General features: G+C 36.6%; 1 protein-coding gene across 5 annotated transcripts in view; it reads right to left on the reverse strand.

The window, feature by feature from the left end:
- The window catches only part of LOC110466865 (protein phosphatase 1 regulatory subunit 16A-like), a 74,721-nt gene that overhangs the window by 42,511 nt on the left and 7,727 nt on the right, over positions 1 to 24,483 (reverse strand). For 4 of the 5 annotated variants that reach the window (XM_021523666.1, XM_021523662.1, XM_021523665.1 and 1 more), the window contains exon 2: positions 1,888 to 2,295. In XM_021523666.1, the coding sequence (XP_021379341.1) occupies positions 1,888 to 2,143 (256 nt within the window). In that variant the 5' untranslated portion in view covers positions 2,144 to 2,295. Of the gene's footprint in view, positions 1 to 1,887; positions 2,296 to 11,475; positions 11,538 to 24,483 lie in introns of all 5 variants that reach the window. The other variant, XM_021523663.1, reaches the window with a different exon arrangement.

Consider the following 24,483-nt stretch of genomic DNA (forward strand, 5'->3'; position numbering starts at 1 on the left):
AACGCATTTGAAGAGAGTTTTGTCCCGAAAATGACTTAGTCTGATGTACAATCCCTGACTTATCTATGAATGCCATCGATTCACCACGATTGTTGTGCAGGTTTTATTTCTTGGTCGAACCTGGCCAAGTACACTAGTTTCCACCAATTTCCCTACAGATATATCGTCCAGGCCCACAAGAGTGATAAGTACAAGTTTATAGCTTGTTTCAAAACTGTTGTAAATTTAATTAAACTCCTCATCTTTGAATAAAAACAAGAATTACGCATAATTATATGTGTCGCCTGCCACGCTTTGTCCATAAGGAAACGGACCGAAATGCAAAATCATAACATTGATTTTTTTTAAAGTCCAGAAATTTCAGGTTTTTATCAGAAAAAGTGCAGAAATCCATGAAATGTTTTCAGAGTAGTAGGCTCTACTACCCATGATACATGTATGATTGAGGTTTGGTTGGTCTAGCTCTTATACTTTATCCAAAAGAGCCTAATATGCAAGAGCTAAACGAAAAACCTTAACGTTGAGTTTTTTTCTAAGTCCAGAAATTTGAGGCTTTTAGCAAAACAATACAGAAATCGTTGAAATGCTAGTAAAGAGTGTAATGCATTCAGCTATACATCCCATGATACACCTATGACCCAAGTTTGGTTGCTCTAGCATTTATACTTTGTCAGAAACAGCCTAATATGTAAGAGCTAAACGCAAAACCTTAACGTTGAGGTTTTTTTTAAGTCCATAAATTTGAGGTTTTTACCAAAGAAATGCAGAAATCAATGAAATGTTTTTAGTGCAGTAGGCTCCACTACCAATGCTACATCTATGATCGAGGTTTTGTTGGTGTAGCTTTGTCAGAAACAGAGCTAAACTCAAAAGCTTAACATTGTTGACGACGCCGACCCCGCTGTAGGAAAAGCAACGCCTATGTGTCTTTCCGACATCCGTCGTAGGCGACACAAAAAAATGATGAAGTTGTCTTGATGATTATAATTATGTTATTCAAGTTAATTGATGATTGTCAAACATAAAAAAATATCATTGACGAATCATGTAATTACACAAGCAACATTTTAATTACCGTATCGCAGGTTATTTACGCGGCTAGAATCTTTGCAATTTTGACTCAAAATAAGGAAAAGTTTAAAGAGATTGCAATTTAGAGTGTGTCATATCATTCCTGCAGATCATATTTTCACAACCACACCAATTACACAAGTACACCAGTTAGGTAACCAGCCTATTATATCATGAGTAAGGAAACCTACAGTAGCCGAGGACGGAAATCTTATAGTAACACCAAAATATGTACTAAATGTACAGAAGTATTGATCAGCAGACCAAATTAATTTTATTTTAAAATGAAAAAATAATAACTTTAGACACGTTCAACATGACATGTGAAGGTAAGAAGTCAACGACCTTAGTTTAGTGCGACACAAGGGTGTAGCAGACACGTTCAACATGACATGTGAAGGTAAGAAGTCAACGACCTTAGTTTAGTGCGACACAAGGGTGTAGCAGACACGTTCAACATGACATTTGAAGGTAAGAAATCAACGACCTTAGTTTAGTGCGACATAAGCTTGTAGCAAATCCAAGAACCTTTACTCGTAACCTTTATATGTAAGTACGACATAGTAAACTTTTTATGTTCACATTTAGAGGAATGCAGTGATGCGAAATTTTGACGGGAGACGTATGGATTACACCGGGTAATTAAAGTACACGCTAAAATGGCGACTAAAGCCTTAAAGTCTACAGACAAGCCTATGTTTCAGTAATCTCTGTAGAGCAATAGGGCTATGGTCTCATTAACTTCTAATAACTCTTCAATTTTAGAAACGATTGCGTAACTTGATTCTTTTAAGGTGTACTGTCTGTCATCCTTACCGTCATCAATATCATTCCTGGCTGCTGCCTCCAGGAGAACTATCTTGCCAGGAAATCGCACTCTAGCCCGATTCCCACTCCTCCTCTGCTGGCTTTTTGATTTTTTACGTTTTGAGTCCTTTTCAATTTGTTTTTCGTAGTTTGCCCATTTTTTTAGTTGTTGGGATCTGCGTTTTTTTGCATGTTTAAGTCTGTCCTGCGTGGGCATCTTCTCCACGGAGGCAATCTCCGAGATTAAATCCTGGTGATCCGTCATGTTGGAATGTGGATGTTTCTTGTCTAAATATTAGGTCCGAGGTGGGTACAACACAGTAGTCTTTCCTGTAGTCACAGGGTCATCCTGGGCAATCCTCAAGGTCACACAAGGTCATCCATGAGTATCCATGGTGACAGTAGTCATACCACTACCTGAAAAGACGAAAAATATTGTAAAACATGATGTTAAATGAACACATTCAAGCAGAATGAAAGAAAATCAAGTTTTTTTATATGAAATATTCTGAATATATTGACATAAAATTATATGAATTTAAATCAAGTGAACCTCATTAGTCGATTGCAAGGCACTTTCTGTGTACAGGCGAACTCTTTAGTCTGGACAATTAGAAGTCCTTAACAACAAATAACCTTGATACAAGATTTGTCACAAACTGTAAGTGTAGAAAGAAAAACAAAATGGCACCTTCTGGGGTCAAAAGTTAGACAGATACTTTAATTATTACCAAAAACTGGAAACCTCTCAACAGATTTACATCTCCCTCTCTAGTATACGTACTGGAACCATCCATCAGCGTATATATCCAGAAACAGTGGTCAGTTTGTATATAATGTCTGTCACCTCACTGAATATCCTTACTGAATGCCCATGGCCCATCCATCAGCCAATATCCTTATTAGGTTCTCTACCATATTGAATTGAGGCAAAACAAATTGTCCCATTTTGGTAATGTACTGAAATATTTAATCCAGTGTGTCCATTCTTACTACTGCAAAATACCTATATGTAATTGTAGGGTAATTGATAACTATTTTATATCATTGCCATAGATAACAAGCATTTCAAGCAGATTCCTTTTAAACAATATATTTACAATGATAAGAGTAAAATCAGCCAATTACCCGTAACAATCAAGTCATGAAATGTTTTAAAAACTCCTGGCCTGATCCTAATCTGATGTAATTACAATAGCAGTTATCTATTCTTTGTACTTTAAATCATATGCCTGTACAAACCCATTGGTACAATTTTCACTTAAGAAAAGGCCAAAGTTTTACAGAAAATGCATTACCATGTCAACTGTCAATTCTTAAACACTCAACTATGCAAATTAGCTCGTCTCCAGGTAGTTTTAATCATTCGAACTGCCACTGCACATCCCTGTTGGATTGTTCCGACTAATGGCGTGTAAATAACACATCACATGACTAATTAAAGAAAGGCTATTCCATTAAATGAGTTTTGCTAATTGCCCAATCCTACATTGGCTATTCCATCTACTGAAAATGAAACTGATTTAGAATTCCCTGTGCACAAAATAAATATCCCTTAAGAAAGTCATTACCCGATGATGTGGTCTTATTATGAGTACGCATGTAAATGCAAGATCAGCGGCCGTAACAGTGTGTAATGCATATGAAGTAGAAATTTCAGCGAGCGGAGGTCATAGAAGAGTTACCATCATCAGTGTAAACGTTACAACATTAGCACTGGTCGTTACCCAGATAACCCTGCCAGCAATTAACACAGCGGTAGGCCAGAGTACAAATCACTGTCTCAAGCCTGCGATGATGATGTCGGGGACTAGACACATTTTTACAATTACTACTCTTTTTCCCCTTTACTTTTCTTCCGAGAACAGTGGCAACATCCTGTTAAAGGATACAATTTCTCTCCAAATGTATGTACATTTCCCAAGTAATTACTCATCATTTACTTGTAAGTTGTATGATGTCAATTATTATTTTCACCAAATCACTGGTGCCCCGAAATTTCAAATGATTTAAACTGTATATATCTATTTTCAATTACTTCAAGATATTATTCCGTAGTAAACCTATAGGTAATAGGTGCCTTTACATTTTTTTAAAACACTAATTTACAAAATAATCTTTACATTGCTACTATAGGAGAAACAGAGATGACTTAGTGAGAAGTAAAACCTGACACTACGGAGTCAGTGATAGGGCTGATATAGAACTAACAGTTCCTTTAGCCAAGTCTGAATACCAAATGACTAGATAGTTAAGCACTGTGGCATATTGTAACAAATAAATCTAGTGATATTGATTGAATGACTACAAAACGACTTTCAAGTGCACAGAAATGGTAATATACATGTGTACCAGGCTATAGCTATCAAATTCTTCAGGATACATTTACATTTTTATCACCAACATAGATGAAATGAACAAGGGGCAAGAGATTTCAAGTCACTGTATCTATGGGTGCATCACTCAATCTGTGTCGTGGCTGTAGAAATATCATAGATCTGAAGAAGCCTGTCATTTCAATTTAGCGACAGTCCAATATTTCATGCTGAAGTCTCCAGACCTAGGGAGGTTTTAGAATGAGTTATTGTCTCAGAATTGGGGTGAAACCTCATCAAAATTGATTAAAAAATGAATCCTTTGATGATGCTACAGGCACTATATAAGCACAGGTAATAGACACAACATATCCTATGCCTATATTCTAATATGTAATTAGTAATTACATATTAGAATATAGGCATAGGATATGTTGTGTCTATTACCTGTGTATATAAGGTGGCTTGCTTTTTCCAGTGTTCCACAGAGTCCTGGAAATGTTTAACGTAGAATGAAATTTGTATCCATGTGATTATTTTTCCCAAATCCACAAGATGTGGTAATACGACTCACAAATCCGTGACATGGAAAAAAATCCTTGACATTTTCATTGATCCATGTGCTATAATATTTTCCCAATTTTTTTTCGTCCTGTAAAATTCCGATTTATTATGTCATACAATGTATATTCCAACAAACATGTCCATATTGAACTGCCATAACGTTTTAGATCCCAAGTGGTTTGTAACCAATATTGTTTTACTGCATTTGTTGTTTCGTCTCAAATTAACATGTTTATACGTATCTGTCCATAAAAGTGTATAATCAAACTTAATAAATAGTTAAAAAGTTCTCCAGGTTGTGTTTATACATAGTCATGGACCACAAATTTCAGAATTTGAATGGAGTCTTACAATGTAGGTAGCCTGTAATAGGCATATACCGGATATGTTGAAAGAAGTATCAATGGGCCAGACATCCTTGAATGTTGTATCTGGCATCTGTAAATAACATGTAAAATGTGACAAGGGTACAGATTGCCTCCCTCACCCATCCTCTGTCAGACTCACCCATATACAGACTGCCTCCCTCACCCATCCTCTGTCAGACTCACCCATGTACAGATTGCCTCCCTCACCCATCCTCTGTCAGACTGTCACCCATGTACAGACTGCCTCCCTCACCCATTCTCTGTCAGATTGTCACCCATGTACAGACTGCCTCCCTCACCCATTCTCTGTCAGATTGTCACCCATGTACAGACTGCCTCCCTCACCCATTCTCTGTCAGATTGTCACCCATGTACAGACTGCCTCCCTCACCCATTGTCAGACTGTCACCCATGTACAGACTGCCTCCCTCCCCCATCCTCTGTCAGACTCACCCATATACAGACTGCCTCCCTCACCCATCCTCTGTCAGACTCACCCATGTACAGATTGCCTCCCTCTCCCATCCTCTGTCAGACTGTCGCCCATGTACAGCCTGCCTCCCTCAACTATTCTCTATCAGACTGTCACCCATGTACAGACTGCCTCCCTCAACCATTCTGTCAGACTGTAACCCATGTACAGACTGCCTCCCTCACCCATTCTCTGTCAGACTAACACCCATGTACAGACTGCCTCCCTCACCCATTCTCTGTCAGATTGTCACCCATGTACAGACTGCCTCCCTCACCCATCCTCTGTCAGACTCACCCATATACAGATTGCCTCCCTCACCCATCCTCTGTCAGACTGTCCCCCATGTACAGCCTGCCTCCCTCAACTATTCTCTGGCAGACTGTCACCCATGTACAGATTGCCTCCCTCACCCATCCTCTGTCAGACTCACCCATGCACAGATTGCCTCCCTCACCCATCCTCTGTCAGACTGTCAACCATGTACAGGCTACCTCCCTCAACCATCCTCTGTCAGACTGTCACTCATGTACAGACTGCCTCCCTCACCCATTCTCTGTCAGACTAACACCCATGTACAGACTGCCTCCCTCACCCATTGTCAGACTGTCACCCATGTACAGACTGCCTCCCTCCCCCATTCTCTGTCAGACTGTCACCCATGTACAGGCTACCTCCCTCAACCATCCTCTGTCAGACTGTCACTCATGTACAGACTGCCTCCCTCACCCATTCTCTGTCAGATTGTCACCCATGTACAGACTGCCTCCCTCACCCATCCTCTGTCAGACTCACCCATGCACAGATTGCCTCCCTCACCCATCCTCTGTCAGACTGTCAACCATGTACAGGCTACCTCCCTCAACCATCCTCTGTCAGACTGTCACTCATGTACAGACTGCCTCCCTCACCCATTCTCTGTCAGACTAACACCCATGTACAGACTGCCTCCCTCACCCATTGTCAGACTGGCACCCATGTACAGACTGCCTCCCTCAACCATTCTGTCAGACTGTCACCCATGTACAGACTGCCTCCCTCAACCATTCTGTCAGACTGTCACCCATGTACAGACTGCCTCCCTCACCCATTGTCAGACTGTCACCCATGTACAGACTGCCTCCCTCAACCATTCTGTTAGACTGTCACCCATGTACAGACTGCCTCCATCAACCATTCTGTCAGACTGTCACCTTTGGATGTTTACATAAATCGTCTGTCATACAGAAGCAGATTGGTTTGTTCTCACGTCACTATGGTAACAGTTCTTTCAACAAACTGACTGCAGTGACCAAATAACATTGACATGTCTTAATCTCAATCTCTGTAACTGTCCCATAACCTTAAGCTGGCTGGTTCTTCCTTTTTTATTTGGACTACATCTCATTGGAAAGGACACAAAATCAAATCTGTGCAGCCAAATTGGATCCATGAGGCAGGAGCTGAAGGAAAGGGTACTCTAATAACTTAGGATGTGTCCAAATTGTTACGGCCGGCTGGCCAATTTGGCCGGTTTATTAAGCCTACACAAACAATCCACTCACTCCAGTGACACTGGACTATTGGGGGACCATTCACGCCCTGAAAAAGTCACAGTGGCGTACCATGGTTAACTATAACACAGGGCAATATGTGCTGATCAATCAGTAAAGACAGATAAATGGTACCGTTATCCTCTCCAATCAGTGGAGATAATTCCCTTGTTCATGCTCCACATGAGTATTTTAAATTGGTATAATGGATAGGTTATGGCTTATAATGCCCTTTATATTAAGTGTTTGTTACCCTCTCCTTTCATGCTCTATACCTGTGTGTCCCTTTCTTAAAAGAATTGTCTCCCTAGTTGTCTCGAGCTCCCTTTACCGATACAGTTGTCCCTTTTCATATAGTCTTAATTAGTTGTCTACCTCAATCACCATAGCTGTCTCCCATTATCCCTAGCTATCTTGATTAAATCAAAGATTGTAGCAGCATACTTGAAGATAACTTATACCTTCCTCATGCATATACACATACATTGTATATACATGTACGTGATTATATAATTACAGCTTATCTTAATCTAGGTCAACTTAATCAATTAGATTGTAAAATCAACTCATTGATTCAGGCATGTGTTGATTGTAATCTTGGTGCTGTTTTCTGTCAAGAGAAGTGAACCTGCTGACCTGTTTCCTGGTGTATAACTTACACTCCACATTAATGTGGCAGTGGTGGGAATGCCCAGCCTACTAATACCACAGGACAATATCACTGTGGAATCAGAATGGGCCTATATATATAGTGACCTATTACATGCTATTTATGTGTTTACATATAACACATGATCAGGACTGGGAGGGACCAGCAACAATCCTCAGACAGATTATATATCACTCACAGAATTTGTTTTAACCCACAGGTCAGATATGACAGGAAGAAACCTGTTCAGTACACTGCCCGTGAAGAAAGGCGAGGATGTACTACTATCAGGTGTAACACCAGACAACTTCACATATTTCTACAATGCTTTAACACTAGTAATAAACAACGAAAAAAACGACATGTTCTGGTAGCAAACATGACAATCCTGTTTATACTGTATAATGTTACTGTATGTGTACAAGGCATTGAAAAAGACATATCCTCTTGGTACACACAACAGTCTGTCGGAGAGCATACGGCCTGCATCTTGTCAACAGTGCCTTGTTAGTACACTCTGCATTTACCTGTAATCTGTTCACGTGAGTTTAGAAAGTCTAGAAAGTCGACAGAGTGACAAAGGATTTCTATAATGAGTATAAAGACACAAACTCGTTCTTATTACGCTATTTGAATTGACTATTGCATAAAGTTTGATAATAAAGATCTCATTCATGAATAAAGTGGTTAGAGAGTGATGACAGCTTTTCTTATATGGTGACCTTGACATTTATTAGGTGCCCTGAAACACAAAATCATTTGAAGTATTCTCATAGCTGACTGTGCATGAGGTTTTATGAAAATGTGTTTGAAAATGATGCTATTTAAGGCATAACAGCAATTTGACCAATTTGACCATGGCCATAACACCTTAAGACACAAAAGTCATTCCAGATATTGTCTTACTTGATCAAGATTACGATGTGAAGTTGTTGTTATGAATGCTCACCAGAAATTTAAACTTTCTTCAATGACTATAACCTTAAACCCAATTGTTTTTAAACAGATTTGAATGACATTAAATACACAGCCTTTGCACTATTGTAGCAACAAGGATTGAATGTAACCTGTACTGTCAGACAGATGACCAGCATGCAGGACAGATGGACAGATTACAATGTCCCCTGCAACTCTAAGTCTTAACAAATACGGGTATCTCAAAACATACCTGATTTTTACATTAGGTTGCATGTGTATCAAGCGCAAAGAATTATTAGTCCAATGACAATTGATGAGGAATTCTTTTCGAAAATTTCATTTTACATCTTGCTACTAGGCTAATAAATCCTTGGAAATGTAAGTGTTTAATTAATATGTGACTGGCACAAAGTGCCATAAAAAATTAAGTTATAAACCATTCCTCCCTAAAGGAAGGCTAATGAGCTGTTTGAAGACCAGTGTGGAGAAAAGACCACATTGGTCTGACACAACAGGGTACATTCTCTCACCTCTTCAACGAAAACACATCATTTATCATACTTACACTCCCTCCTCTTGGAATGTTAAATAGGGTCTCGGCCAGGTACTCTTTGTACATCAAGGTCATCATGGGTCAAATCATACATGACTCGGGCCAAGTCGTGTTTAACACATTATTATCCTTCAATGTCCCTACCTGATACATTATGTTTCAATCAGGCCGTTCAGGAAGGTATGTTGACTCTGTTCATACACTTGTGTGTACAGATGGATATCACACACAAGGCGATTGATGAGCAGAATGCATGTACATCAAGTTCAGGCGAAATGTATATATGCTTGAAAATGATTTGCATTCATTTGTTTGATCATGCAAGTAACCAAATATAGGTTCAATTCATGTTCTGTATCCAAATCAGTAAATGATAAATACTAACCTTTAACAAGATTTAATTATAAGACATATATAAATACACACCTTTTTTCTCTCACTATATATAAAGAAACATGATGATGATGATGATGATGATGACTGTGACCTTGAACCTTAACTTTGACTCCTTGATAAATAGAATTCCTAATCCTAACAGTAGCCACTGAGGAGTAATTATAAATGATTAAAAGCTGAATTTGAATCAGCAACAAGAATTCAGTAATTTATTGTTTTAAAATGTCTAAACCCTACTTAGATTTTGAAATGAAAACTGACTAACAAAATTATTTGATCCCAATTTGTTCATATAATACTGAAATATTCAAGTAGCATGATTCCAAATATTCATATGCATCTATTGACATAAAATCCAGAAATATTTGTAAACTTTAATTACAGATATAACCAATATATGTCATGACAGAATTTTCAATTTCCGTTAGGCTAACCAGGCTTTAAACAGCTACAGCAGATAGCATAGGAAGAAAGCAATGTTTGTCCATAACATTATTTGACCAGGCTCTGACTAGCTTGATCAGGTAGGGAGAAAGTAATGTTTGTCCACTACATTAAGCTGACCAGGCTCTGACTAGCTTGATCAGGTAGGGAGAAAGTAATGTTTGTCCACTACATAAAGCTATCCAGGCTCTACTAGCTTATCAGATAGGGAGAAAGTAATGTTTGTCCACTACATTAAGCTGACCAGGCTCAGACTAGCTTTATCAGGTAGGGAGAAAGTAATGTTTGTCCACTACATGAAGCTGACCAGGCTCTGACTAGCTTGATCAGGTAGGGAGAAAGTAATGTTTGTCCACTACATAAAGCTATCCAGGCTCTACTAGCTTATCAGATAGGGAGAAAGTAATGTTTGTCCACTACATTAAGCTGACCAGGCTCAGACTAGCTTTATCAGGTAGGGAGAAAGTAATGTTTGTCCACTACATGAAGCTGACCAGGCTCTGACTAGCTTGATCAGGTAGGGAGAAAGTAATGTTTGTCCACTACATTAAGCTGACCAGGCTCGGGCTAGCTTAATCAGGTAGGGAGAAAGTAATGTTTGTCCACTACATGAAGCTATCCAGGCTCTACTAGCTTATCAGGTAGGGAGAAGGTAATGTTTGTCCACTACATTAAGCTGACCAGGCTCTTCTAGCTTGATCAGGTAGGGAGAAAGTAATGTTTGTCCACTACATTAAATACATGAAGTATAAGTGATGATGACTTATTCTCTTTGATCATCCCTATACACTAATAATGTCACTCTTTATACAGCATGTATGTCATAATATATACCTACATGTATATATTAAGCATCTTCATATATTTGTATAGAATGATATAGACTGGTTATCATCTCTAGAATATTGCATTAATATTTATAAGAGAAAGAGAGACTTTCATAATTTTGATATTTTTGGATGTCTGCAATTCTATAAAGTTTCAAACTCAGGGAAGATGTAAGATATTGTTTTTACTTGTCTTTTTTACTTGGTTTATTGATGATCATGACAGTTTGGTAAATTGAAGACCCATTCCATTTTAACAATAATAAGCTTCTTTTAATCAATGACATATTCAAGTGAATTGATGACACATTTCGATTAATTGAAATAACATTTGAATAAACTGACAAAACATTCCACTTAATTGATTACACATTCAGGTAAATTGATTTCACATTTCAGACAACCTGATGTCAAAATTAAGCTAGTTGATATGACACAATTCAGTAAATTGATGATGCATTTCATACGTACCCAAGGATGTGTATGTATAATTAACATTTCTATGAGCATTTTTAAGGAGACCGCAGGGTTTTAATATCTACACGCCTACAGGACTTACTAATATTACGAGTGGATCCACAGATTCATGTGATCACAGGTGATTGAAGGATCCTTATCCCACTGCAACAAATTAAAACACTAGAGAATTCCAAGTGTTTTTTAGTATACACAATTACCTCCCTTGACACACCTCGAAAATGTTTCATTTCAAAAAAATCTTTTGTTGAGCATGTTGTCATAATGTGCTTCAGTTAGCTTATACATTGAATATATATTTCATTGTTACTAAACCATATAATATAAGTATCCAGGATACAAAAGATTTTAAACTGGAATAAATTTATATAACTTGGATAAAATGTCCTAATGCAGCCACAGAAATTTTGTATTACATTGTAATTTATCAAGTATCTTACCAGTTTGTAATACACACTTCATACCTTATATACCTCCCGACCTGTCATAGGTACGTATGAGTCATCAGTCGATGTAGAAACTTCACACAATAAACATGTTTACGTATTAAAACACCAAACACAAGCTTACTCCACTGCACTACTACATTTGTAGTATGTATTATGTACACTTGTAAATCATTCCAGCTTCATTTTGTTCTCTTAAAATATTTCCTTTTACAGATATATGTTATCTACTAAGACTATTTTTGCACCACCACATGTACAGTACTTTTCACACACTAACTGTGTATTCCTGGTCTGGAGTGGTAGATTAGGCCAAACAGAAAAGGAAATGGGTTTCCTGATTGAAAAAATTCAGTAGGCAGGTAACAAAATTTATTTTTAAAAATAATTGTATGTGGTTTACATAGAAGAGTGATTTCGACTATAACAGTGCCTCTATAAAAATTACCTTAACAATAAGGTAAGGAACAGAAAATAAGCGCAGGTACATGAAGGGTTACTGGAAACATATTGTGTGACCCAGTTAACGTTTCAATGAGTCACATCACACAACCTCTTTCTTTTTTCTTTTAAGAAGTGAAGTCACTTTCTTGCGGCAGTTCTCCGAGGTACATTGTTTCTGTGATATAAGTCCTGCTCAATTGATCTTTATTGATAATTAATATGCTCATATTGTTACAGTGTTAAAATTATTTTACAATCATAAAACACATTTTTTTTTAAATATATTAATCACTTTTGTTGGCCCAGATGGAAGCATGTAGTGGGTGTCTATGTGGAAGGAGACTAGATTTACCAGACCAAAACACACTTTGACCAGCCGGTGATGACCTTTTCACATCTGGGGAATTGAACCCCGGCCATCTTGGTGAAAGGCCTTTGCTTTATTTACTGAACCACCCAACCATCCAATACACTGAGTAACAATGCCAATGAATATGAGTAACCAGGAATGCAATCAAGCCCTATAACTAAGGTAGTCAGTAGTACTTGTTGGGGTCTGTGTACATGTGGTGGAGTTAATTCATATGCTAGCAATGCAATCACCCTTTTGTTGGGGACAAGTTAGCCATGAGGCACTGGTTGGTTAGTTGCAGTAGATAGGGTCCAACTTGGAGGTAATTAATATGCTAGCAATGCTATCAGGCCCTGCAAGTTACAAAAATCAGATGTACATGAGCTGGGGTCCAAGATTTGGACAGGGAAATATAATGAGTGGACTGACCAGGGGTCAGCCTTCAAGAGTAATTGTGTTGGACAGATCAGGTTCACTATACCACTGGCAGCTGGTCAGTGGAAGAATCCAGTAACACAGACAGGAAATGTGTTGACTAGTGACTGACCAGTGGCCAGTTTATTGACCACTACATGCATATGCTGTTACTTACTTGTCAGATTTCATCATACATGTTAAAGAACTGGCTCAGGCTGAATGTCTGTGTCCGTCATGAACAGACTTGGGACAGCCTTCCAATGGTGGCTAGATACACCACAGACAGAGGAGATGAGTACCAGCTGATGAAATGTAAGACCCTTATCAAGGATCCAGGAAATGCTTGTACAGAATTAATAGGCTCTGTTCATCATGTCAGTATTTATATGTGTATTCATCAGATAACAATGTCTCATTGTGAAGTAGAAATGGCAGGCAATATGACTACATACCAGCTTACTTATCCATTTTAGGGTCAACTTCCCTCAATCATTACAGTCAAATTGCTTTCAACTGGCCATGGTACCGGTAATGCTATCTTAAACACAGCAACTTTCTACATATCAATTAACTGGTGTGACTACTAATTAGGTAACCTGTATATATGGTAAGCCATCCTGGCCTATATCCTCTGTAAGTTAATAGCCTTATTGATTGTTATTGAAAGCAGGATATATATAATGTACAATATTACATCCTCTACTTTTCAATATATATATATATATATACATAACCACCACTGACCATGAAACAGCCCCACACTAACTCAAATATGACTCAATAAAGCATTGTGCACTTCTCCTTTCTTCAAATTAAAATTGCTGTTTAGACTTTAAAATCTAATTTCACTACATGACAGAATCATTATTAAGGAATATCTGAAAATCTTCTTTTTTTCATTTTGTTCTGACAAACCATTTTCAACAGAATATGACAGCATATTGAATATACGCAATCAATATCTGAATGGAGAATTGTAATAATAATGCTGACAACAACAGCTTCCTGGTCAGTCGTTTACAGCTGTGTACATGTACGTATACCTGTACTTACATGTTACCGTACACTCAATTCAACTTTATTCTCTTTCACAATACAATGTATAGAGAAACATATTTACAATATAATATATAGTAATTGTAGTGTTCGTAGTCGGTAGTACACAGTACTGTTTTATAATATATACACATTTATATCGAGGAGGTCAAATACTGTTATTAATTATTCTAATAAAAGTACAAAGTTTCTTCAGTGTTTTTATATTAGTAGTATTCATCAATTCATTAAACTTAATTACATTTGGTCTCGTCCAAAAATATTTGTCTATGTATAAAATTCGAAACCCAGATAGTGACGGACACTCAAGCAAGTAATGGAATTCGTCACCAATTTGCTGACTGTTACAGTGTGGACATTTTCTTTCATTATACTCTATATTATGCCATCTGCCGGTTTCAACAATGAATTTGTGATTAGTAGTCTTAAATTTACAAAATGTAACTCTATCCTTATCACTTAAAATATCTAAGTAATTTTCAAAATGACAATTATTTTTAAAAATCCTATAACATGTAGCTTTTGATGAAGTGTGAACATCACTCTGCCATTTCTGTAAATACTGGTCGTACAATCTTTGTTTAATAACATGCTTTAGCCATGTGATATTACATTCTGAAGTATATTGGACATTCCATAGGTAACTCATACCACATTCATTTAAAATACGTTTAATAAAACTTATATATGGAACCGGTTTATCATCAACATTATGTTGATGGCAAAGAAATTTATACAATATAATATTAATTTTGTTTCCTTTAGAATGAGTCAATTGTGACCAATATGATATTATTCTTGTTTTTATTGTTATTTCAAGTGGACTAGTACCTAGTTCTCCATATACCATATAATTAGGGGTGCTACTTTTTAACCCTAGTAATAATTTACAGAACTTTAAATGTACACGTTCAATTACCTTAAGGTCAGAAAGACCCCAAACTTCACAACCATACAACAGTATGGGTTTTACAATCTTGTTAAATAAATCATATATACAATGAACTGATAAATTATGTAGTCTACCTTTCTTTATAACGTCATACATTGCTATAGTAGCCTTTTTAATATTGTATTTTTTCGTTTCATTGAATGAACCAGTTCGATTAAATGCCGTACCCAAATAGGTAAAATTGTCCACTAACTCGATCGCCTCATTATTAAATAAAAATACATTTCTATTGTTTTTGCGTCCTTTACTAAACACTATACATTTGGTTTTTCCTATATTAACCTTTAATTTCCACTGTTTACAGTATTCACTGAATACATTTAATTGTAGTTGCAAGTCAACTGGACAGTCCGAGAAAAGTAGTGTATCATCAGCATATAGTAAAATAAGAAGCTTTATGTATACATGTAGATTATTTTCTAATTTAGTACTAAGGTTTGTCAAACCCTGAACGTTATTTTGGACCATAAACTCTTCTAGATCGTTCAAGTACAGACTGAATAAAAAGGGAGATAGATTTTCTCCTTGTCTCAAACCACAGATATGATAACTGTATTTACTACACTGCATATAACAACACTTTAAATCATTTTACAGATACCCTGTACACACATATATATATGATGTATTACAACACTACAAAATGTTATACACATATGACTTTTAAACTTGTATGCCTGCCCAGCATTTATACTGTATTGTAAATAGACTGTATTTTTTTCAATTTATTGCAGAACTTTTGGTTACTGTTTTGGTTATACTTAAGGCCATAATTTCATTGCTTAAATGCTGTCAAGGAATTTTTCATACATACTGCCTTAATCCCAGAAAAGTTTTTTTGACAAAAAATCTCATTTGATCACTTTTTGTCCTAAAATATCATAAACAATGATTGCCAACTCTTTACACTGCAAAGGAATAGCTTCTACATGATATGTTCTATAACCAACTCCTATACTACTCGTTTGTTATTGATGTTTCAGAGGCAATTCATGAAAGAACATTAAAAGTTTCAACATAAATGCTGCCTTCCTCATTATACATTTTGCTGTACACTGGTGTCAAAGTAGCCAGACTCATTTTACTTTGAATTATCCTAATGTGGAACATTTATCAAAGCTTTCTTTCTGAAGAAATGCCAAGCTGGAATTATTCCTAGTTTAGTGTTTCATCACTAGAAAACAACACAATTGAGGCTCTAGAATGGCAACCACCGACTATAAGTGCATATTGCATGTGACTGATCTCTGGGACTACAGACACGCATCCGCAACAACCAATTAATTGTATATGTGACTTTTCTCTGGGATTGAGGCTCTTTATCAACCCATGGAAAGTAGCTGTGACCTATCTTTGGGATTGAGGCTCTGCTCTAACCAATGAAAGGTCTTTGTGCACGTGACTGATCTATGGCATCGTCAGGCTCTGTTCTAACCAACAGAAAGTGTTTACAACCTATCTATGGGATGGAGGCTCTGTACCAACCAACAAAAATATCTGTAACCTACATATGGGATTGAGAATCTTTATCAACCAATATGGAAAGTATATGTGACCTATCTATCAGATTGAGGCCTAGGCTGTACAATAGTCAAATGGAAAGCATCTGTGTCTATCTCTGAGATTGAGGCTCTAGATAAACCAATGGAAAGTTCCGAGACTGAGGCTCTAGATCAACCAATGGAATATATCTGTGACCTTTTTCTAGGATTGAGGCTCTACACCAACGGATGAGAAGTATTCATGACCGATCTCTATGATGCCCGACCTTGGGATTGAAGCTTTGTACAGTACAAACAATTGAAGCAATGAAACTGATTTTTTCAATAGCCCAGGCTTGTTATCTGTTATATTATATACCACCAATGTGACAGGATCCACACAGCTCTATGGATATCCCAGGGAAGCACCTAATGCCGAGTTTGGACTAAATAGTGATACGATCTAGTATTAGGTTATATTTATGCTGCTTCTCCCAGGGCCCACGACTAGACCTATCAGACACAGAGCTACAAGTTTCTGCAGTATACCAACCACATGGGATGATAAAATAGCACAAAACCATGTGAAAGTCCCACAAGACAAGATAGCCTGATGGTTAAGATATGCTTGCCTGCTGAGGAACAAAATAACTAAACCCCTTAACAATAAAACGCAATTCTGAAGCAGACACAGGTTTTTCGAGGTGATCATGTAAATTCAAAATATCTAAATCAATACATGAAAACAAATGTAGAGATACTTGTATATATCTACAGTTTATCCTTTTACAGTGTAGTATCGACATAACTACTGAAACTAATTCCGTTCTCAATGGGGTTGTCTTGGTAACGCTGTGATCAGCCACTAGTTCGTGTCAGGAACCATTCATTCCAGGTATATAAGCCTGACTTACTCCTACACTCATTTACATTGTACCAATTTCACAAAGCAATTGTGATCTGGTACTATATCCTCACTTACATGTAAAGCAGAATTTTAAAGCCAAAATTAGATTAGATTCTGCTGAATACTGTGTTATTTCGGCTCATAAATTCAATTTATGTGCCGAAATAACACAGTAAACAACATGGGATACAACGGAATTTCTGCTAATTATTTGTCTACATTGGGATGTAAATAAAGTATATACAACGCCTAGCAGAGTTTCGGAGCAACCTGTCCCTTTTTCAAGACACAACAACTTTTGCCTGTGTGGACAAAACCAAATCCAACACTAATTGATGCAGTGCAGCGTACAAACAAACATGAGACTTTTAAAAAACAAATCAAATGAAAGAAAATAGAAATACCACTGGAATTACAGGAAAACTGCAGGAAGTGCAAGATATTACTTCATTTCCAATCTTGCACGGCTGCCTGATCCCACAACCAATGTGGACACCAGACCCCACCACTCTGCACTCATAACCTTCAATTTTACTCCCTCAAAATTAGAGGGTTTTATTCCATGTTTTAAAATTGACTTTATCTGTGAATATTGAAATGAAATCAAAATTAGTTTGACCGATATCTTGACAATGATGCATTCTGCACGTTATATAGCAACAAACTGTACTGCTGCCATCAATATTTAGTATTCATCTCTCTTGAAAGTGTGACCACAGCTGGTAGTACACATATTTGTATTTGTCACACAGTAGCTTCACAGTTTGTATTTGCCTTACATGTATCTAGCAAACCCTTACAAAAAAAATCCAACAGCAACAATCATCTAATGTAACCTTTGTTCCATGATATTTCACCTTTGCTTTGAATTCCTGGTCCATTTTTGGGTGTTTCTCAAGTCATTATAGTAATTGCTAACATGAAGAATCAAAGATATTGAAACCATCACCCACATTTCTCTACATCTGTCAGTCAGCCTTGTACTGAATGAAATGTACACAAGTAATGAGCTGGCCTTGTATCAACTTCTAGCAAGACAAAAAAGTAGGAACAAAAAATATCATTAAAGAATCTACTGCATGTTGGAACAACACAAATACAGCCACATGGAGAGTCTGACTTAACACAGACCACCAGCAGATGTACTTCTGACATACAGTCTGTTATCAGGTAAGCCTTTTATCTGTTTGACTAATTAATTACAACCAATTGTGTCTGAATACACATGGGGCTTAAACAATGGGTGATGAAAACTGGAAACTGTTTATTTCACACAACAAAGACTTGGTCATGTACAGGAATCTGTGATCTACTGCATTTCTCACTTACACCAGCTGTGCATACACACCCTCCTCGGGTCATTAGGTGCTGTTAAAGATCAGCTGTGTTTATAGTGGTCTTCCTACAATAACACGTTATACTCATAACACAGCACAACCATAAGGAAAACAAACAGTAGCCATTTAAAGGGTATAGGACCGGCCCTGACATCAGCCATCATACCACAGAACTGCTATATAATACAACATCAAAATACAATATATTAGCCATTGAAGGGTATCGGCCCTGACACTAGCCATTATATGCCACAGGACCACTATAATAGAGCATTAAATAAGAGTACTGCTGCCAACACAGCTAAGCAGATATAATAACAGCAGTTTTAATATTTTGAACATGTATGTGATGTTCATGATACATAGTGTAATATACATTGTATTTGAAAGTAGTACAGTGTTTATTGAATGTCATTGTATTGACAATGTATATGTATCACTATCTTCTAGTAATATGATGTATATGTACATGTAACTGTCCTGTTTCACTGTGTCTTGATAAAGGAGCGGATCGCTCCGAAAAATTTAACAACCTAAACTTGTCCACACTGTTGGAATGACTTCTTTGCCCCATATCACTATGTGACGGTATAGTACAAATACAATGTATATATTGTGTACATGTATGATGGTGGAACAATGTATTTATATATATATATATATATGTAATGGTTATACAATATATATTGAATATGTATGTTATGTAATACAACATATTATATATATTATAAACGGGCTGTTGTACAATGTATATCATATAGCTAGAATAATTGCGTATTATATGTGATGGTAATTAATACAATGCGTTTTCTTTTTGATGAATCAATGCATATTGAGTGATCACCAGGCAGTAAGTTTATTGTTTACTGTATATGATAGTATACAATGTATCTTGTATCTTGTGCATGATAGAAAGCTAGATGGTGCCTTAATTAATCTATATATAGTTTTATATACAAGGCTAATTCTAACCTCACACCTTCTAGAAGGCATCCTGTCAATCAATAGGGAGATATCAATTTTAATAGGGGTCACACGCTTTCTGGAATCACTTGATGGGGGTTGCTGGGCCTTCCTTTGCAAGCCGGATTAGGGAGCTATGACCTGCAATCCATCTAACACATTTGTGTCAGTCAATCTATCATAGAACCCTACCCAGTTGTGGTTGGTTCTCATCAATAATTCACGGCCATTTTGTATTGAGCATGTTACTTTCTTTGTTTATCACAGGACTGCCTTGCTGATTGGTCTGTAGTCGTCTTAATAATACTGTACACAATTCATTGTCTATCCCAACTACTGCTAATGGGTCCAGTGTAGTGTGACCGAGGCTGAATGGGGACAGGAAATAGTCCAAAATATTTACATATCAATGAATACTTCTATACATTATATCTGGTATACAAATATATAATTGAAAGACTTGAAAAGATTAGAGTTTGTTATATTTAAACTTCTGAAAATGTAGTTATATCTATGAATACACCTACATGTACCATTTATATTTGCTTTTATTTATTTCCTTGGTCATGATGTTAATAAATATAATATGGTCCTGAAGAAGCCCACATGTTCGGGCGAAACCGGTAGACATACAATAAATTAAGAAACCAACCTATCCTGAGCTTGTTGCGATTGAATATTGCCTTTAGTTTCCCGTTCCTCAATCGCCCTGCATACCCCTGGGTATCCAAGCAAGGGATAACGGAACCTACAGAACCTAGATCAGAAGTACCGCGTTGGCTCTACACCCGATGATGTATAATATATATATATACAAGCTTCAGCTTCATAACCAGGCCAAGGTCGGAGACATAAGATTTGCTCAAGTGGTTTTAGAAATATAGTGAATGCAATGAACAATGGGAAATAACTTCAATTAATTAACGCAATAGGATAAACCATAATCAATCATTAATCAATGGACATAACTTAGATATAATATATACTGTCAAACATACTTGTGCAACCACCCACCATTAATGTTCTATTGTAGTGATATTCTGTGAACTAAACCCGTGTTAAGAGACCACCATTACTGTTCTATTGTAGTGATATTTTGTGAACGAAACCCGTGTTAAGAGACCACCATTACTGTTCTATTGTAGCGATATTTTGTGAACTAAACCTGTGCTAAGAGACCACCATTACTGTTCTATTGTAGTGATATTCTGTGAACTAAACCCGTGCTAAGAGACCACCATTACTGTTCTTTTGTAGTGATATTTTGTGAACTAAACCTGTGTTAAGAGACCACCATTACTGTTCTATTGTAGTGATATTTTGTGAACTAAACCCGTGTTAAGAGACCACCATTCCTGTTCTATTGTAGTGATATTCTGTGAAATAAACCCTTGTTAAGAGACCACCATTACTGTTCTTTTGTAGTGATATTTTGTGAACTAAACCCGTGTTAAGAGACCACCATTAATGTTCTATTGTAGTGATATTTTGTGAACTAAACTCGTGTTAAGAGACCACCATTACTGTTCTATTGAGTGATATTTTGTGAACTAAACCCGTGTTAAGAGACCACCATTACTGTTCTATTGTAGTGATATTCTGTGAACTAAACCCGTGTTAAGAGACCAGCATTACTGTTCTATTGTAGTGATATTTTGTGAACTAAACCCGTGTTAAGAGATCACCATTACTGTTCTATTGTTGCGATATTTTGTGAACTAAACCTGTGTTAAGAGCCAAACTGTTATGTCAGAGACCAAATGTATGGACTTCCCTTGGGTGGTCTCATAATACACATTTCATGGGACTGAAGACCATATCACACCAGACGGCAAAATGACCTATATATCGGGGAAATAAAAATGTTTAGTATGATATGTACATATAGGACACTACAATCTGGAGCTCTCAGAGGACAGTTGGGGTAGGAAGATGGTTGATTCAATTTTATAATGCCATTTCTTATTGCGGTATACAAAAAACACATACAGGATATATAACAGTTCAATTACATTATCTAATACTTCTAAACAAACCCTATACCTTCCAATGTGTCTTAGTTTAACTTTGTTGACTGTCACTTAGTGTAAAATAATTTTCCTCAAGAGCCTGATTTAAAGCAAGCTGGAAAGCATTAGTTACAATTGACACTGAAGGAGAACCGTCCCTGCTAACCGCACTCGTTTCCAAGCTGTTGTGTGCGTTTCCAAGCTGTTGTGTGCGAAACAATCACAAAACATTGCTCGTAATATAAAACCATCCTAATCTAAATCAGTCATCCCAAATCTGCAAATTGCTGTCCTCTTATTGAACAATATGAGGAGTAATATTAGCCTCAGGGATGTAGTTCCTGTGTCTAAAATAACATAAATGAATCCACAGCCTGGGTTGTCCCCCCCTTTTATCCAATATTTAAGGGTTTTCTAGTTCCTTAAAATTTATCTGCCTATATATAACCAGTAAAATTAAGCACCAGCTTGGGTTGTTGCCTAGCTGTATCAACTACTTTTTTTAAACATCACTTGTAATTTTGCAGATTCAAAATCACATGCATGTAATACAAACACTTAAAACACAAGGCTATTGATGACAGCAGCATTTAAAAGACAAGTGGCAACTGTTGATACACCTTCAGCAAAATTAAATACTATGTAGCTCAGGAAACATCAGATATTCTGCTTAGCAAAGTAACAGACTACACTATAACTGCTTCAAAATCAACATACATCATTGGTCCCTGTGGTGCCCTCATTTGACAGGTGTCGCCATACTAAATTATATCAGCATCCAGACATTGATAACCTTCAAGTAGTCAAATATGGCTGCACCAGGCATAGCACAGGTTCAAGCCAATATTGCAGCCCAGGTACAGTATTAACTCATTCACCCCTGAAGACACATGTTAACCCTTCCAATTCAAAGGTTGGAATTGTTCATTATGAAATTTCAGGGGTGAACGAGTTAATATACATTGTACAGGTAGCTATCGGTCATTTACAATAATATGTCAGAGAAGATTTTCTCCAAATTTCACTGTTTAGCGTGTGCATTTTTATGTGCATTCCAATAATCTTTATCACATGAGCGTTTGATACAAAGGCAGCCAGTCTAATCTGAAGCAGACTGCCAAGTGTGGTCACATTGACAAATATGAAAACAGCAGCATGACAAAGTTCTGTTACACCTGCTGTCACCACATATGAAAGAATCTCAGTTCAGCTACTTGGAGAGCATGCAATATGCATAGGTAAATATAATTGGCTTGACATGTATTGTTTAATCTTGGATATTAACATCAGGCAGGTTCATCCTACAGAAAACTACCTGTATAAAATATCAACTGTACATTGCAAATAGGTGGTCATTTTACACAGGCTGTCACTTTAAACAGTGTAAACATTACAATATATGGTACATATATATCCAGGTGGTCACATTAGACAAGTTATCAACATCAGATGGTCTCTTTAGACAGGTTGTTGTGGAGTTTAGTTCCCTTAATTTATTTGATTTTACTGGAGATAAATGGTTTCCATATAAAAAACAACTTAATGAAAATCCTATACATTTGGAAAGCAGAAAATGGTTGTCAAGCTCTCAAGAATGCATTTAGATTAATACAAAGTTTCAAGTATAATTTAGTACGACAATCCCAGTCACATATTCTGCTGTTTTCATGTAGAAATCAAAACAAGATGTCATTATCACTTCTATGTACACAGTTATACAAGAACATCATTACCAGCATTTTATGTCCAAAATCATGTCCACTTATACTAAGCTGTTAATAGGACGTTAAACAAAATGAAACCAAATCAAACCATGTCCAAAATATTTACCAAGAATGATTTATGTCATACAAATTCACATCAAAACAGGTATTGTACGTAGGTGTTTAAAATTATGATCAATTTCCATTGATCACAGTTCTGCTAGATGGGATACCAGGGATAAAAAAAAAAATCTATTTTGCTTTTACGAAAGAAAAATGACAGTCATGTTTTAACCTGGTGTCAATTGACAACTTAAAATGTGAAGAATTCACGACAGGTAAATGGTTCACAATTTTTGCATAAATTATATGAAATAAATGATTAACTCACCTGAAGTATAAAGCTATCCAGGAAAACAACACTAATGTTGTCATCATCTATGATTACAGCATTACTGAGCTGGATTGATGAGACTTCTATGATTACAGCATTACTGAGCTGGATTGATGAGACTTCTATGATATGGTGATCATGAAAACACATTAGTGATTTTATTTTCTACTGTTTCACTGGTGAAAAATACTTTTGCTTATGAACAGGTATTGGATACTTAAATTTAACAAGATCATTGTATATATTTCTCCTTTACAATGTCAGAATAATGGTCATATTATTATGATCTGTAAGATAATTTCATGAAGCTAAGCACTGTAGCATTTAACAAGTGAATGTGCCCAATTATCCAACGCTAGGCAGTAAGTGTAACATAAAGTCGTGTCATTTTTTTCAAATCTAATTAACACTTTTATGAAGAAATTGCTAAATAAATACATTTTAATTATTATCGGAAAACACCTTCAACTTATGTAATAGAACTTGCTTGGAGATAAAAGTGCAGAAAATTCAAATGACGAAATTTGATATTAAACAAATTCGTAAAAAAATTCCTGAGTAAATATGCTGATTTATTGCATACCTATTGAATCTTTCTATATTGATACAGCCAAGTTGCAGGCCATACA

Source organism: Mizuhopecten yessoensis, unplaced genomic scaffold (assembly GCF_002113885.1).
Source record: "Mizuhopecten yessoensis strain PY_sf001 unplaced genomic scaffold, ASM211388v2 scaffold11145, whole genome shotgun sequence".
NCBI classification, from domain to species: Eukaryota; Metazoa; Mollusca; class Bivalvia; order Pectinida; family Pectinidae; genus Mizuhopecten; species Mizuhopecten yessoensis.